The sequence below is a fragment of the Melozone crissalis genome, unplaced genomic scaffold (assembly GCF_028551555.1).
Source record: "Melozone crissalis strain CALT ecotype California unplaced genomic scaffold, PUWL_Pcris_2 ptg000006l_1, whole genome shotgun sequence".
NCBI classification, from domain to species: Eukaryota; Metazoa; Chordata; class Aves; order Passeriformes; family Passerellidae; genus Melozone; species Melozone crissalis.
Window position 1 is genome coordinate 20,178,796 of NW_026535784.1, and position 18,342 is coordinate 20,197,137.

At 36.6% G+C, this 18,342-nt stretch overlaps 1 protein-coding gene across 1 annotated transcript in view; it reads left to right on the forward strand.

Moving 5' to 3' along the window:
* The window catches only part of GABRB1 (gamma-aminobutyric acid type A receptor subunit beta1), a 108,728-nt gene that overhangs the window by 53,728 nt on the left and 36,658 nt on the right, over positions 1–18,342 (forward strand). Inside the window, exon 3 of the mRNA XM_054291086.1 lies at positions 7,314–7,534. Coding sequence (XP_054147061.1) covers positions 7,314–7,534 — 221 coding nt within the window. The remainder of the gene's footprint in view (positions 1–7,313; positions 7,535–18,342) is intronic.

An 18,342-nucleotide genomic window follows, 5' to 3' on the forward strand; every position in this document is an offset into this window, starting at 1 on the left:
TCATACTTCCCTCCTACATTGTTAAGCATCTTCTGGAGACAAAGAGTCTAACTATGGTTGGCTGTCTTTATTTCTGATTTCTGACTTTAAAGTCTGGCTTAAGATAAGGCCCTGCTCAACACAGAATTAAGGTTTGTGGGGATTTTCTTTTACTTCACACGATGAGCTTCTTCATCCTGTGACTCCAATTTATTTTCCATTGCTGATACTCACTTTCTTGTGTTTTCTATCTTTCTGTCCAGTTCCTGTAAGATTTCTGGTACTGCTAGTAGGTTCAAGAGAAAAGTCAACAAACCTTTCCCATCTGCTCCTAAGATTGCAATCAGTTCAGCTTCACCTGCAGCACTGTGCACTGACACCACAAGGAGTTCTACTGAGCTCTTAGCAGTGTGTCATCATCCTTAGATACACAGCACATTGTAATGGTCTCATAGTTCACCCCTGCTGAGCTAGATGGAAATTGCAAAGGAAAAATATAATCAAGTGTTTCAGCAACAACCATTGATAGAAAACAGGCTGCTTTCCAATTATCTTGCTTATAGGTAGCAAGGGAAGTGGTGTTTAATTAATTCTTCACTCTTCTACAATGTTTTTCCTTAATGGGAACTTGAAAGTGCTGCACCCTCCCAACTGTCTTTGGCTTAGTTTGCTTTAGTCCTCACACGACGTTCCATCTAATAAAGACTCAGAGCTCATCTATGCCCAAGTCATGAGCCAGTCCTCCAGTCAGTAGAGAGCCATCTCCATATGGCCCACTCAAGAAGACGGGAAGTACAATTTTCTCCCAAATGCCCAGTCCTAGTCCTTTGTATTGATGTTTCATCTCCAGGCTGGATGAAACAAAATTTAAAAAATCACAGAATCATTTAGGTTGGAAAAGATCTCTGAGGTCACATTGTCCAACCTTTGATTGATCATCACCTTGTCAACCAGACCAAGGCATTAAGTGCCACATCTGGTTGCTTCTTTAACACCTCCAGGGATGGTGACCCTGACCCCACCACCTCACAGCACAGTCCTTTCCAACGTTTAACAACCCTTTCTGTGAAGAAAATCCTCCTGACGTCCAACCTGAACCTCCATAGTGCTTCCCATGTTGCTCACTGGGTGAAAAGACTGACTACTTTCCTTTCAGGTAGTTGTAGAGAGAGAGATAAGGTCCCACCAAGACTCCTTTTCTCCAGATTAAACAACCCCAGGTCCCTCAGCTGCTCCTCCTGCGACTTACACTCCAGACCCTTCAACAGTTTTGTTGCTGTTCTCTGGAAATGCTCCAGCACCTCAATGTCTTTCTTGCTGTGAGGGGCTTAAGACTGATCACAGGACTTGAGGTGCAGCCTCACCAGCTGAGTACAGGAGGACAATCACTGTCCTGATTCTTCTGGCCACACTATTGCTGACACAGGCCAGGGTGCCATTGGCCTGCTTGGCCACCTGGGCACATCTGGCTCATGTTCAGCCACTGTCACCAGCACCCCCAGGTCATTTTATGCAGGGCCACTTTCCAACCACTCTGCCCCCAGCCTGTAGCACAGCCTAGGGCTGTTTAACCAAAGCATAGGACCTGGCACTTGGCCTAACAATACCTCACACAACTTTTTCTCCTACAAAAATCTCACATCTCTAAACAATCTGTAATTTTCTGGTGGAAAACATGATCTCTGCAAAACTGAAGTTTGCTGTGTGAAAATTCTGATCCTGTTAAAGAACATCGAACAGCTCCTGTGTGGAAAATAGAAGGTGTTTGTCCTATTGTCATGGAGTTCTAGCTTTCTCTTCCATTTTCCCTAACAGAAGTGTAGCTGACAAGAACCATGACCTCCTGTGAACCGGGCCAGGGAATACAAAATAATTTGAGTACATGCTCCTTCTCCCATCTTCCCACTAATTTGGATAGAAGAGGAGAAACTGGGTAACATATGCTATGTCAGTCTTCATTGAAAACATCCACAAGAACTCTGAACTGTGTCCTTAGAAAGAAAGGCAAGTACAAATGGTCCAGTACAGTGCCCCCTAATTCGCTGGCTTCGTTGCTTGGCTGGACTGGAGACTTAATAAAGAGATGCAGCTCCCCTGACATTCTTAGAAAAGAATATGAGTAGAACCAGTATATTCTTCCTCCTTAATTTTAGCAAAAAAATTTTTCCACTAATTTCTGTGCAGTATCTGGAATTGAGCATCAAGGGTATGCAAGAGGTGGAGGAGGACCAAAAACAGCCTGCAAATAAGCAAGCAAAAAAACTCCCAACACAAAGCACACGCAAATTCCAAACATAAACCCAAAATCCCACATCACCATTTGTGTCTTCCTACCATAAAATAACTCTTCTGCAGGTGAGGATATGGACCTTCCCTTGGAGTTCCAAGGTAGGACAATTACCTTGCTGAACAACTAACAGCTGCTTCTGACACATTAGCACTCTTGCAACATAGGAATGAGTACAATTTTTTACAATTTGCAAATTTATATATTTGCCATTCTTTCAAAACTCTGCCCTTCCTATTCTTGTAACAGATAAACATGGAAAATACTCTTTCCCAATTAATAAGAGTTAGCAGTCACAGCAGCATTCACATATATTGCTTTTCTGCATTTATGACATTATTGCTGTCAATATTAATATTCTGATTATCTCTCCATATTTAATTTTAAATTGCAATTCCAGTTACATTTGTCTTGATTGTTGTAATGTATCTGAATGTTATTGCATCTCATTTTCTGTGAGGCTGCCAGATATTGTATTAGGAGGTGGTTCCCAAGGATAAAATTTAAATTCAAGATTATTTGGGTGTACAGTGTTTATCCCACAGCTACCAATACACACTGCTGTCTATTAGAAGTATGACATTGGTGCACTTCATGTATTCATTTTGCTGCACAGTGCCTTCATTTGCAAACTCATGTAGAGAGCTAATGTCTGATATTGACCTAGAACAGCTAAATATTCACAAATAGTATTTGATTTGCTGATTTTTGCTAATAAGTGCATCCACACTATTTATTTTTAGCTGTTAAGGCTTTCAGAGTGTGCTTTGATATCCAGTTATTACTTAAATATATCACAATGTGCTAACCTGCTGTTCAGTTCATTAAATGACAACAGAGCTTAGATTAAGGCCACCTTGGAAGAGGGGAATACAAAAGGTCTTTTAGACCACCAAGCTGAATATTGCACATTAAAAGATTCCCTATTTTCTCCTTAAAATATGGACTTTGTGAAAGAAGAAACAACTAGCAGTACAGCAGACATGTGAACTCATCTTTTATTCTGCCAGAATCCATAATTCAGTGTATAAACATGGTGAAGTTCTAGTTCTGTGTCTCTCAGAAGGTTAGATTATAATATAACAATGTATTCCACATTATATTCTGCTGTACTGAACTGGTAAATCACAGAGTAGAAATTACCAGCAAAAAATCCAAATTCTTCAGTTATTTTAATGTATCTCTTCTAGTTTCAGAGATCTACAGAGGTTTAACAGGAAAGGAAAAAAATCTGTTCTTGCCCTTACATTATCTATTTTTATTCCACAAAAAAATAAAAGAATAGGGGAAAAATAGAATTTTAAATGGTATTATTATTGTATGATAACTCTTCAGTCTGTTCCTTACTGGCACTCTAAATTGTTCATCTGACCTCAAGTACAATATTCTTCAATTATTCTTAATTTTCTTTACTGAGAAATTTATACTGTGAGGCTTGGTGCCAGTATTTATCTATTAGGTTTCTTAAATTCAGACTATGAAAGAGCTTTCAATTTTGAGTAAAATAGACTAGTTTCGCTTACATTTTCACAGAACTTCTCTTAACTAGGACTAGCATGTATTTGTCTTCGCAACCTAATGCACTTTATTAAAGCACTGATACAGATTTACTTATAAGTTATAGTATGCATCTATATACACACATTTACAAATTTCTGGTTTGATACAAAGAAGTAAGAAATTTGCACAATTACTAAGAGAAAAAGATCTCATACTAGTAAATCAATTTTTTTCATGGAAAAAGGGAAAGTAGATCAGATGCATAAACAGCACTATTAAGTCTACTGAAATATCATGATTTTTCAGCAAAATTACAGATTTTTTTAATTATGAAAAGTAAAGTTCAGAAAAAAAACTATTTAGTGTGTTTCTATAGAACATGAATTGTTTTTTTAAAAAAATCATTTGAAAGAACAGTTAGCTGCAGAAAGATTCTCTTTTTTAATTTTACATTGGTTCCTGCTTCTTAAACTCATGAATAGAATTTTTTAAATATGAAAGTGAAATACAATGTGATTTATTTTCATATCTAGACTTATACTTGAGGTCTTGGGAAGCTTTCATAAGAAGCTAAAAAAATTCTGCAGCCAATTACCACTACAGATGTGACAGATTCAGAAATTATTCATATAGTCTAGAGCTTGAAAGCACAAAATCCTCAGCAAATTTTACAGGGTAGAAGACAAGTAGTCATTAAATCCTCACTTCACTCACACCACTGTACAATATAAAAAATTATACAAGAACGCCCAAGATGTGGCTGGCCATATGGTTTGCCAACATTTAATACTTCGCTGATGAGAGATAAGAAGGGTAAGGCTGTATTCCATTAAAAAACAATTAGAAATTTTATAACTACAAAATTGGGGTTATTATAGTGCAGCTGTAATTTGCTTTTCATTAAAACAATCTTTGACTATGCTTTTTAAAATATGAACTTACTGCAACAGGAACTCTTACAATGTAACATCAGACTATTTTTCTTATTTAAATACCGAATGAGTAATATCCCCCTGTATGAGGAATGGAAAAAAAATAGATAATTTGTTCATTTAGGAAACCCTGAGATTTCTTTAGGATGAAGCTCAGAGTTTTTTTCTTCATTAACACTTGCAGGCTTGCCACATACTTCTCCATAGTACAGCACAATTACAGACCAGAGGATCACTCTCTCTACTGTGGTGTTGCCAACAGCAGCATTTTGTGTAAAGCACAAATGCTGGATGAAACAATTTTTTCTTTAACAGACTGTGATGCTAAAAATAGCAACTCAACTTCTTCTAGTAGTCATAGCCAAGAGACAGAATTTCTTTATCTTTCACTTGATCACATCCTTTAAGATCTCTTGTAGCTTACTGTGGCTATTCTTCTCTTGATTGAGCTATGAGAGCCATTGCATAGACACCATTCTCAATTGTTTGGTTTTCTATAGAACAGTATTACAATTCCACAAAAGCAGCCTTAAGGCCTAGGGAAAATATAAAGAAAGGCAAGAAGGAGAAAAGATAATCATGTGTAATCAGAATTTCAATTCCATCTGTGCTGCAGGCTACATAGGCTCTGCTGGATCAGGCAGAAGATGTAGAGGATAGCAGGTGCATCACTGAGGGTTTGAATTTTATCAGTCATCTATGAAAGCTTTTCTACCTAAAGAGATTTGAAATAGGGCAGGTTAGGAAACAGATAAAACGTATAAAAACTGCACCAGAATAGTGATGGGGGCTTATTTGTGGTGTTGGGTGGGAGTTTTGTTTTGTATTTCATGTTTGGCTGATTTTTGGTTTTGTTTTTAATTTTTGATTTCTCTCATCCAATTCCCAACTGGTTTTTGTATATGTGTAAGAGGAGCTAAGGGTAAACTTCTCTTTAAGTGATGCTTCTAACCCACCTCTATTCAAGTTTTACATTCAAAAATTTGCCTCCTTAGTACTCCTGTTGCTCTGTACCCCTATTTAAATTAAATCATCTACTCAGCAAAATGCAGCATATATCTCGCTGCATGACTTTGTAGTTCCAGGCTTGACCAGCATGGTCTGAAAAGGAAAGATATTCTGACCTCCTCCTAGTGGCCCAGGCCAGCAAAAAACTGAACAAACCTTCAGCATACAGCCTCTTGTGTCTGTTGTGGGTAGTAACCTAATTGAGACCTGAAAAGGGGCATATCTATGAAATCCTTGCAAATCTGGGGTCTGTGCTCGCAGTGGATGTAATTGTTGTATTGTATATAACCACTAATCATCAATCATGATATTTCACCCATAAAGAAAAAACCCAAAGAAAACTACTGGCCCAGGACAAGGAAGAACAGTATTTTTATTAACAACTTTCACTGGCAAGTCTGTATTATAGCTCTGTTGGATGGTGACTCTTCAGGTAAAAAGTCTTTTTGAAAAGCAACTCTGCTTTGATTTCATGGCAATGATACAGTCTTAAGAAGCCACTATAGATGAAGAGTGCAAATTGTATCAGACAGCTTTTATGCTGTTTCTTCAAGAATTAGAGTCCAGGCTAGGATTTGTGACAATGACAGAGGTAAGGTTTTTATCACATAAAAGAAAATCTTACTCCTGACCAGACCAATTTTTTCAGTAATAGCTATGATTTTGATGCACTTCTACCATAAAAACGTGTGACAAAGTGACCTGTCGCTTGAAAACAGGGCTGGGGGAGGAGATGAAGAAGAGAAAACTAATAGTCCACATACTGCTGTTCTACTCATCTTTTAAGAACTCCATGAGCTACAAAGTACATGGGTTTTTCCACTTGAAAAAATTGACTACCTTTAAAATCACCAATTTCCCAGAAAGACATATACACGAGAGTAAATCAGACTACAAGCCTTTAGAACAATTTCTTTTCAGACAAAATGAAAGCTGAAAGGCTGCATAAATGTTGTTTCACTGGAGTTATAGCATGATAGCCAAGTTGTTGATTTTCTGTACAGTAGAATCCAATTCACAAGGACAGAAAGCACCACATTTCCCAGGCTGAGACAAGATATGCCTGGCTATCTGGAGTCTTTACATCTGGCAACTCCAGCAGAGGCGGAATTTGAAGTTACCCATTATGCTCTGAGCTTGTATTTGTTCTTTCTGAGGAGGGCTAGGCCTTTCTGGATTGTGGGGGGAATCTTTCAGGGTGAAGGGAGGGAATATCAGAAGGAGGGAATATCAGAAAAATATCCTAAGTCTTATGCAATGCTATTTGGCTGAGCTCAGCTAAACACTGTTCTTTTCACATTTAAAAAAAGAAAAATTAGAAACCAAGTTTGATTCACAAACTGGAGACCCAAATGTGCCATCTATTATTCCCTCTGAGTCCAGAGGTCATGAAAGCCTGGTGTAGTCACTGCCACTGGTAAGTGTCAAGTTTGACATTAGTATGAACAGGCCAAGATTCATGATCATGCCTAATGGTAACAATGACTTGATGATCCTTGAATTTCCTGTTGCTACTGATATTCAGTTACTGAGATTCATCCAAAACTAAACTTCTGGTCAGTCAATCAGTATGAAAATACAAAAAGCCCTTCTTGTTTCTTCCCTAGGACTACACCTTGACCATGTACTTTCAGCAGTCCTGGAGGGACAAAAGGCTCTCTTATTCTGGAATACCTTTGAACTTAACTCTGGACAACAGAGTGGCCGACCAGCTCTGGGTGCCGGACACATATTTCCAAAATGACAAGAAATCATTTGTCCATGGGGTGACAGTGAAAAACCGAATGATCCGACTCCATCCAGATGGGACAGTCCTTTATGGCCTACGGTATGTTGGGCATTTTAATCTGTCTGTGCTGGCAGAAGTGCAGGTGTAATCAGTGCCACTTTCCTGTGCTTTTTTCCTGGTTTCTCATGTATGAATCAACATATACTTAATTTAGTCAACCACAACACACCCAAGGATTTTCTACAGAGCACCAATACTATCTTTAACAGCTACAGCCATAGCTAATGAAGCCTAATGCCTCTTTCTTCCAACTCTTCTGAGTGTGTTAAAACTATTAAAGAGTTCTTCATTTTGGCTCTCACCTGATAATCAATCACAGCCCACACACTTTCTTCCTTCTAAAATTTCTCTTTAGGACAATGGGAATTTAAAATTTGGAATAATTTGAAGAAATGTGATATTTGGTAGAGAATACAAAGGAGATATTTGTAGATTTGCATAAATTATTTTAATATTATCTGAATGCCTGAGTATAGGGTCTCAGGGTGCAGCAAGGCCAAGTTTTGCCAGATGGGCCCATAAACACTGACAGCGTTGCCATCACCAGCTGCATGCAGGAAGAGATGCTGAGCAGTCAGGTCTTTTTCACTGCTCAAGCTGATGCACCATGTTTTCCCCAAGAAAAGGCAGCTGTTTAGACACATCTGGTGAACATACTTTGGCCTGTAGTTGTGAGTAAAAACACATGTAGTGTCCCTATCCCACAAGAAAGCTCTAACCAAAGACAAAAATAACAAATGAGCAGAAGATAAAATGAAGTTAAGATACATTAAAATTTTCTTCCTGCAGCAGGTGGCAGTTATTGCACTAAACTTGCATCTGTGGTCACTTTCCTTGTGGTAATAAATATGCTTCTGTCAGCCTATAGGTTACCTTTAATTCATGTAAGCATAAATTTTTTTTCATATTCCAGGTGACATATATGCCTTGTAAGAAACTAAACATGAGAAAGCACTGCAGAAAATACTTTTAGGTAAAATTCAGCATTCAGAAATTTGAGCACAGTTCCAATCTAGTCTCCCAATTAGAAAAGAAACTGCAGCATATTAACTTGATTTAGCATCTGTGCGATAAAGAGCATGAAGACAGTATCACCAAAGCTCTCACATGGGTTGTGACCTGTGAGTTTCATTTTCTTTGCGGAAGACAGAGCATTGGCCTCGCATGTCTTGAAGAAGAAAAACAGCACCAATTATGCTGTAACCAGAGTCTGAGTTCTTCACAAATTAGTCAGGGTCTTTAACCATATATCAAGGATGATTTAAATGCTTCCTTTCCCTCATGCCTCCTGTTCCCCAAACAGCTTTTCTGTTTTAAGTCCAGAGTTAATATTTCTGTTCAGGCTCAGCTATGAAATTTTACTGGCTTCTTAAAACAGAAATTGGAACAATCATAACAGCTCTAAATAACCTGTTTGCTTGCACCCATGTACACAGCAGTTGATGCAATGTTCAGCCTCAACAGAGCTGAGGAGAAATAAATCAAGGTTAACCATTTGGCTTTACAGATGAATAAACAAGGGAAACATGCACATAATACACTGGAGTGGTTTTAGACCATGTAACAAAGCATTATCACTTTACTATGTCTCCATTATTGTATTGTTTCTATGATAAACTCAACAATCCCTTTAGCTATTTTGTCCAGTAACTTTCAGCTGTTGTGCCCCCACAGTTTAAAGAACAATGTGTGCTATGAACTTGTGCAGACAGAGAATACTCCTAAGCCTTCTGACCTCTAAAACTGGGCATTGTTGTTATGTCTCCTACTTCAAAAGGCAGGTCTGTTAATTGTTAACAGTAGAAAAAACGTGTAATATTACAAACCAAATAACTCTTTCATCCTTTCACCCAAGAACTACACACACAAACACATTTAACTCCATGGTAATATTTCCACTGAATTTTGTTTCAAATATCCCAAGGAAGTTGAGTGTCACTGTTAATTATTATCTACCTGAAGATCATGTTTCTTCAGTTTCTGTCAAGTACTCCTTCCAGCAGCTATTTTCATTTTCTGTAGTATAGCCACCGGCTTCCTATGAGAAAGGGAAAAATCCCTTTGGTTCAGTGTGCAAACCTGCAGCACTCTGAGGCTGGTGTATGGGACAGTGCCAGCCTGGTGCCAGTACAGCTGGTAAAATACTGGATTATTCTTTTTTTTTCCCTTACCCATTTTTAATAAGTGATTGGATGCCATTAGTTATCTAACACTTCTGGCACTAGCAGTGTCTCTCACTACTTTTTATTCCCTGTTCAGGCAAGATTCTCTGGAAATCTCTCCCAGAGCTCCAAAATCTTAAATCAATACATTCTGTTGCTTCTTTTGCTTCTCTTTTCTCCAGCTTTCCCAAGTAAGATGCTAGACATGTAATGTGTCTTTGAGTTATTTAAGGAACTGTTAATAATTTATTGTACTGAATTTCTTGTTCAGATTCTTATGTCATGATATCAGGAATGGAAGCTCTGATTTAAATCATCCTTTCCTAGTATTTTATGCCACCTCTTAATTCTTCTCAGATTTTCACTAGCAGAAAAATGACTCCATGTTGCTTTGGAGACTTCTGTTCTTGTATCATGACATTGCCTCACAATGAACAACAGCAGAATTTTTTGTGTGTTGGAAGGAGCATGTCCTTCAGCAGAGTTAGTTGTCAGGAAGTGTAACATACCTTCAGCAATACCTTTGTACAGACTTCTCTCTCTTTTCTGATGTTCAGACACAAACCCACCTCTGATTAGGGCAATTCTTTATGTCAAGGCAGGGGGACTGAGCATACCATGACAAGGTGTGAAGAGCTGGTTTGGGGCATCTAAAACTTTTGGTTTTAGTGAGACCACACATTTTTATACTGCTACAGCAGAGGATGCCACTTTGCTAGGCACTGCTGCAATTGCAAGAGGACAAGGGGAAGAATAATCTTTGTCTTCAACATTAAGATTTATTTCACCACTTCTTACACAGAGAAGGTTTCCTGTGGTGCAGACACTGGCAGACAAACTCACTTACCTCCAGCCAATTCACAAACAAGAACTGATCCATTTAACATTTGATTTACTAACCATTTATTCATGCAATATCCATGGAAGCAAATCCTAGAGGTGGAACACAAGAAAAACTGTGTTCAATGCAGAATATTTAATTTTTAGTATGATCTTGAAAGTTAATTTTAGTGGAGACTTTTACTTTTTACTACCTCAATTTTGGCAATATAGCTGAGAGTATTATTAAGGAAAATTGCTATACAGTTGTTTACATCTTTTATAGCAGTAAAATTTTAATAGTTTGTGGATTGCTTTTGCCTTGCCATAATCCCATGTTTTGGAATTAGGGAGTTTTGGCTTTCCTCTAAACACCTTCATGGATTTCCTTAAAGAGTCAGTTATTGAGTTCTTCTGAGGACAACCCATCATGGCAACAGGTGGCCAATTTACACTAGTACTCAATAGATTGTCCTACTTGTCTTACTAAACAGGTCCAGCCAAAAAAACAGACTGCAGTTGTCCTAAATGAGAAAAATCCATGTCATCTATATAGTGAAATAAAAAGTTACACTTTATTTCACTACAGAAAAAATACAGAGCAAATTATAAGGTAGTATTTTATTAGGTGATAATTTTGAAAATCCTACAAAAATATTTCTTCCCCGCATCAGTGGCAAAAGATTTAGCAGTGAGCATTTTAAGACTCATGAGAACCAATTTGGGACTCCCTTTATATTTTTAGACCCTAAAAATATACAAGAATTTTGCAAAATTAAATCAAGCAATTACTCATAATTTCTTCCATTTAATACATAGGGAAGAGGAGGACATAATTCAGGTTGAACTGATCTCTGTAGAGAGTTTGTTAAAAAAAACCAGCAGAAACACACAAGTGCGGAACATGGACTCAGCTTTAAATAAATATCTGAGCATTGGCTCCGTAGTCAGTAGTTGAAGTACATAAACTCCACATGGTGGAGTCACAACTGCCCTCACAGGCCTGAATTTCAACACAAGCTTTAGATGCTGTAATTGATTGCAGCTATCAAGTACAGCACTTTGAAGAACTAAATAAGCATTTTGTAGTGCAAAGCCTGCTAAGCTTTTTTCAAAGATGACTTAATTGAAGCAGGGTCTAGATCAAATTCAGATTACTGATATGATATAGAAACTATTTAAGTATATTCATATTTTTAATAACTATTTCATCTCATTAACACTATCAAAAGAACAAATAAAAATGATTTGCCAATATTTAACAAATGTTTAATTTTAAAGCTGAAAGGCACTGCAGTGTATGGGTTACATATTTTCTAGGCAGCACATCATCTCTTACCATCCTGGTATAAATAGATATTGGATGATTTTATTATCCTCTATTTTACAGGCTCTCTTCTGCCTACTAAATCTGAGTAAATCCTCTTTTTCTCCCCATATCAGAAGTGCAAATATCTTCCAATATTTTGAAATTGTTACTCTTTCACTGTCAACCCCATCTGCATAAAAATTGGACTTCTAAATAAAATGGTTTTTAATTTTTTTTACTATGTCTTACTTTTAAAAGAGCTCTAGTCTCACCAAAGCTTATCTCTAGTGTGTATAAGTAACACTATTATAGTTGCCTCAAACCTATTGGGAGACAAAAATCAAGTGAAAAAAGAATTTAGTGAGAGAGTAGTACTGAAGTACTTTTGATCAAGAGGTATTTCAAATAAATTTATATACTCACTCTAAGGATCACTTCATCCAATATTAGTATAGACAAGTTTTTACAAGTATTTCCTTCTTTATTTGCTTTTAGGGGGTAGGCATTAAATGAGAAGGGAATTTTTCTGTATTTACTAGCTCAGCTTTCTCCTCTACACACTGTAAAAGCTCACATGCAGAGATATCCTACAACTGAGTAACCAGAATGAAAATCCTCACAGGCTTTTCACAGCTGGGCCATGTAACTCCTGTTGTTTCAGTGTAGCCAGTTAGATACACCCCACTGAAGCAGCACATGCTTAACCTGCCTACTCTGGAACTTAGTGCTTAAGTTTGCATAATATCATAATATTTGCTTTTCTCCTGAAATTCTAGATTTTTAGCATATTTCTTGCCACTTATACTTTGCAAGGAACACCAAATGGACATATACAATCACAACACTTACTTGTATTTTTGAAAGAAGAAGGAAAAAGACATTTAAAAACCACTGCAATTTAAGTTATATAGCTGGAATATATTTGAGCAGTACAGATTATTTTACAGTATGTTTTTATATACAGGTACATAAAATAGATTTATTTTATAAATCTATATATATAATAGATCTAAAATAGTTCTGAGTCCTAATATTTTAACATACTTTAGTATATGTCATATCACGATAAATTTTGTACATACCACATTATGTGTGTTTTTCAGGTCCTGAACTTCATTAAAAAGCCATTTATTAAAAAGAAATTCCCTCTAATGATAAAATTTTAAAAGGAACAGTAATTAAATCTGTACTTTGCTGCAGATGTCCAACTTACTTACTATTAATTTTGAGCATGCTGAGAACAGCTAATACTGAAGTACAAAATACAAGTTTTAGCTGCTTAAAACTAACCTTACTCTCATTTCATTTATATTGATGTTGATTCATTATATCGGTGAAACAGTTATTGAACCAAAAATCAGAGGGGCGTAGGATGAGGAAATCTGTGCCATTTCTGTGCAATAAATGTATCAGGAAGGTAAATTAAGGTCCTAGGGGAGACAGCAAATATTTTACCAGACCTGCTCCAAACTGATAAATGCACTTAAATACAAAAGAGGGAAGAGTCTTAATTTAGAGAGAAGCACTTTCCTAATAAACACTACCTGTAAAGCTGCTGAAATCCTGAACAAATGCTGATACAGTCTGTTTGCTAGAGACATAAAGTGAAAAAGGAAAATGAGTAAGTGATGCCAGGTTGTGGGGGCTACTGTTCTCAGACATGCCCTTGCTCAAAGTCCAGAGCAGTCAGGCCATGTCTGCTCTGAGCTGCAGCACACAAAAGATTGGCTGGTGCCATATGAAGTGCTTAAGGGTATTAATGTGAAAAACAAACCTGCACTGATTTAATTCACTACAGCTATCAAATGCAGTGTTTATAATTAATTTTATGAGAAATTAAAATCCATTTTTTGAGGACAGTGCAAAGATGCAAAAAATAATGCATTAAAAATATTTTCAGGCAATATATTTTCTCTTTAACCCTCACTCTTCTATAAATATCTCCACCTAAAAAGAGGATTAGCCTTTCCTCTCAAATATTATTGGCCTGGCTTAAAAGTAGCTGCAAGAGAATTCACAACCTAGATAATAGCCAAGCCCTTGAGTATAATAAAATGTAGAATATAAAATTAGCTACTCCATAAAATACAGCAGTATATTCCTGTATTTGGCACTTCTTCTATAGTATCAACATACATGGTGTTATAACTGCCAGGACAAAATGGCCTCATTTTAAGAGGCAAAATATGTGACAAATAAAATGCTTTAATTTATAAAACCATTAATAAGGAAATCAAGCTGAGCAGATAGGAGGTAGGTACTTCAAATACAATTCATGTCATTTTGGATTACAAATCTAATTAGTTATGATCTTCCAGGGAAGAAGAATCTAGAAATATCAGAAGTCCTGGAGTTACTCAGAGCCTAAAGCAGGAGTCAAAGTTGGAAAAAGCAACTTGAAAATCATTCAGCACTTAAAACCTATAGTAGGTAAATGTATATGGGAGTGACCTACACAGGAGTCTGAGGAGACAGTGAGCTGTTCCTCAGTCTCTGGGTAAATCATCAGGCAGCAACATCAGCTCAGCTCCCCCAGCCTGGCTGCAGCTCTGTCTGGTTTCACCTCAGCTGAGGTACCTGCCCCAGGTGAGGGTTACACAGCAGTCAGTCTCCAGCCTCAATACCAGCAACATGTCCCACTGACAGAAACACTGGCTCCAATTTTTGAAATTCCACTAGAAAAGCAAATAGCAAACTCCCAGGTACAGCAACAACAGAAAACACCAACACAAAATAAAACCCAAACTACTAAATAAAACACAAGCACACAAATGGAAAAAAGCACACATAGGTCCTTGCTTGAGTCAGATTAATAAGAATATACGCTCATTACATCTAGGTTCTCTTTGGAAAAAATAGTTAAAACCAAACCAAAACACATACAAATTACTCATGGTTGCTTATTGCAAAACTAAATGTTTTCCACAAAGTGCCCGGTTCTTCATATTCACAAGAAAATGCCAAAGACAAAATTTTCCAAGCCACATGCATAACAATAAGCTTGGTTCAACCAGACACCAGTCATCCAAGAAGAAACATGTATGCCCTCTTGTACTACCACCAGTCCTATACCTCAGACAGAGGAGTTTATAGTCTGAGAAGATAAGTTCTGTACAAAGGCTAATCTTACATCTCCCATCTCCCAGAAACCTGGGGAAGTTTAAACACTTGGAACTTCTCAGGCCTGCGAAGTTTAACTGTCTGATGCTCTGATCATGCAGCTGCTGTCTCTTTCAGCAGAGCCTCTGTAGCAACCTCAGAGAGTATAATCACAAGCGACTGCAAATGCAGCATTTTTCATAGTCATTAGATAGATGGATTTGTAAACTATGTGAGACAGTGTGATCAAATGGCTGTATTGGAAGCATAAATCTACTTCCAGTCCTGTTCCTATTGCATTTGTGTAAATCAAGAACCTGTAAAATAAATCTGGTGTGGAAAACTGAACATTTTGAGGTTTATTAGTAGATATGAGGTGTTTGAAACTTGTTCTCGTGTTTGTTGATAAGCCTTTTTACAAACAAAAGATCAATACCTTAAGGCTAGCTATTTTTTAGTAAAATGAGAGCTAAAATTGAGCAGATTTTTAAAGGCCTAACAGTTATACAGTTAAATTACCCATATATTTTCAATGCTGCATTCATCAATTTTAAAATCTCCTGGCCAAGGGACAGAAAGAAAAATTGCACAAATTTTATTGTTATGGATTGAGTTCAAATAATGTCCAACCCATTTCCTGTTATTTTCTTCTGTCAGCAACCATCTGTGGAATACACCTTTGGAGTCCAATTTAAAAAAAATCTCAATTTCTATTTTATTAGTCCTGAACTATTCTGCAAGAAATATTTCCATACCTGAATAAGAGGTTCTGAAGAAATACTTTCCAGAAATCTGTAGTCAGATTTTCATGTGGGAAGTGGGGAGAGAATAAAAGATTGTCAGAGTATTTCCTAAGAAATATTCCATTGATCCCAGCTGGCATGATTTCAAATACATTTGGCTACTGCTTACTTGTCTTGTTACAATGTCTCCAGCTGTTGAGTCTTTCCCTAAAAGAAGTAAATGGAAAAGCTATAAAATTAGGACTTTTAATTTTTTGGCAGGATTCTAGAAAGCTATAGCAGTATTTAATTTTTAAAATCATTTCTTTATCTGAGACTGATAACTCTGCTCATTATATAATTTGATAACACAGGATATACATTTAACCCATCTACAGAGAATTACTGAAGTACATAAGCACTCCAAGATGTCTCCCAGGGATATCAGAGTTAAACCTAAACTGGCACAAGACCTGTATCAGCCAGATTTTTAAAACCCCTAAGGCAACAATTTCAACTTCTCACCATCCGTCTACCTTGGGATGCACAGAAAAGCAATTCCCACTGAAACACTTCAAGATGAGCCAAAAGAGTTCAGCAAGTAATACCTGCTTTAAGTAAAAGGCTTAAAAAGAAAAAAAAAAGACTACTCTAAGGAGTGATTTAACTCAAATTCTTGAAAGTTTTAAAATACATGTTATCATCCAAGTGTGGGCACCAAGTGTGTATTAAGACTGCTACAGAATTTTGTGTTGCCTGGGAGCCCCCTGCTGGGACTCTGCTGAGAGAAAACAAGAGAAGGGTTTTGTTTTGAAGGTGTGTCACAGATGTTTCAGTAATATTTAATTATGCTATATATGGTATGTTAATGCAAGCTTATTTAATTTCTCATAAGCAATCACTAAAAAGAAGAACTCTGCATAGCAGATGCATATGCTTAGTATTAGTTAAATGCTCAAAATACTTTTAATATCCCTTATTCTCAGAATTCATGTTGATGATTCAAATGGGCAGCCTGTCTGCTGAATATAAGGAATTCAAACTGATGGGTGATCTGTGTGGTTATCATTAAAGAACATATAAACAGAATTAGCTTTATTCCATTTGATTAACACATGCACGAAAAAAAAAAAAAAAAAAAAAAGCCTGAAAATGCAGACATTTCAGGACTGCAAGAAGAGTAAAATACCAAAAATAATTTTGTCTAACCCAAAAACTTTCAGGCTAAGTACATGTTAGAACAATTGCTGTAACTCACAGATCATCAGTATTTCCTTTCCTGAAAAGCTCATCTAAAATATTTCAACCCATCCTGTATTCACTAGCTCCTCCATTCTGCAGGTACAGCCATTCAGAGCTCTGTGTAATTAAACTGCCTGGGTTATAAACAGCAGCATCTTCCATAAGTATTTTGTACCCATATAATTTCACTCTTGTGGCTGTGGATGATACAGACATAATGCTTACTTTCCAGATTAATCTTTGAGGATATTTTGTAGGTCTCTCTATAAGCTGGAAAAGTTTTCTCAATGGCAAAGGAAGTTTCTATCTTTTGTGAGCATTGAGGTGATGGCTGTTTGATATATATGTATGAGCTTTCACTCACTAGTGATCTTTTATTCCATTTTTAATTCCTTTTTTCTATGACTTCCTAATGGCAAAATGTCAGGCTTATGTTTAAGATGCCAGTGAAAATATCAAAGCATTTTCTTAAGAAAAAATCAAAGGCCTGCATGCTCACAAGATTATAAGTAAATCTGCCTGAATACTGCACAGTGCTGTTCAGGACTTTTTGCTTTCAGAGGGAATAGCTCAATCTTCTGCTATACTCAGTCACCTGTAGGAAATTTTATCAGTATAAGCAAATTATTTGATAAATTGAAGAGCTATTAGCATACTCAAAGAGAAAGTCATGGCCATAGCAAGAGGAGTTTAAAGATCAAAGGAAAAAACTTATCTCAGTTCTCCTCAGCATGCCAGGTATGCACTTACTCTGTGTAAAGGTAACAATAAGTAAAATGTATATGTAAATATTTTCCCTTCCAAAGGATCTTTAAATTAGATGCAGGAAGAATGTATGAAACTAGTAGAAGATGCAATATATGAATTTTAAAATGCAACGTTTCCAAACCCATTTTTAAACCCTTCTCCTATAAAGGTTTCAAACTCCATCCTTGGACACAAAAATAAGGTGTTCATTGAAGGAAAAGAAATCATTCCATGAAACCACTGGACACTAAACCTTAGCAGTAATATGTTATTTAGTTACTAGACTTGAGAATAATAGTAAAAAATATACAAGATGGAAAGTATAGGGATGAGAGTTTCAAAACCCTACAGGTTGACACAATGCCTTTCATACTTTTTTACATTTTTATTAGTTTATCTTAATGAAAGAATGACCATGTAATTTATTGTGACTTACAGCGTCAAAACAGTTCAGGGAAGAATTTCTGAACTATGAAATTCAACAGAAAATATGACACAGTAGTCAAGTAGCAATGCCATACTGTATTTTCCTCTTGTCCTTTGAGAAGAATTAAGAAAAAAAGAAAAAGAAAAAAGAAAAAAAAATTAAACTACTTCTTGGGACTCAAGAAGCCATGCAACATAGAAAGGTTATGATGAAGCAACACAAAGTGAGAATTTAAGCCCATAAACAACCTGGTTTTTATCTAAAAATTCTCCTTAACTACTCAGATAACATAAGCAGAAAAGTTGGTCTGTTTTATAAGC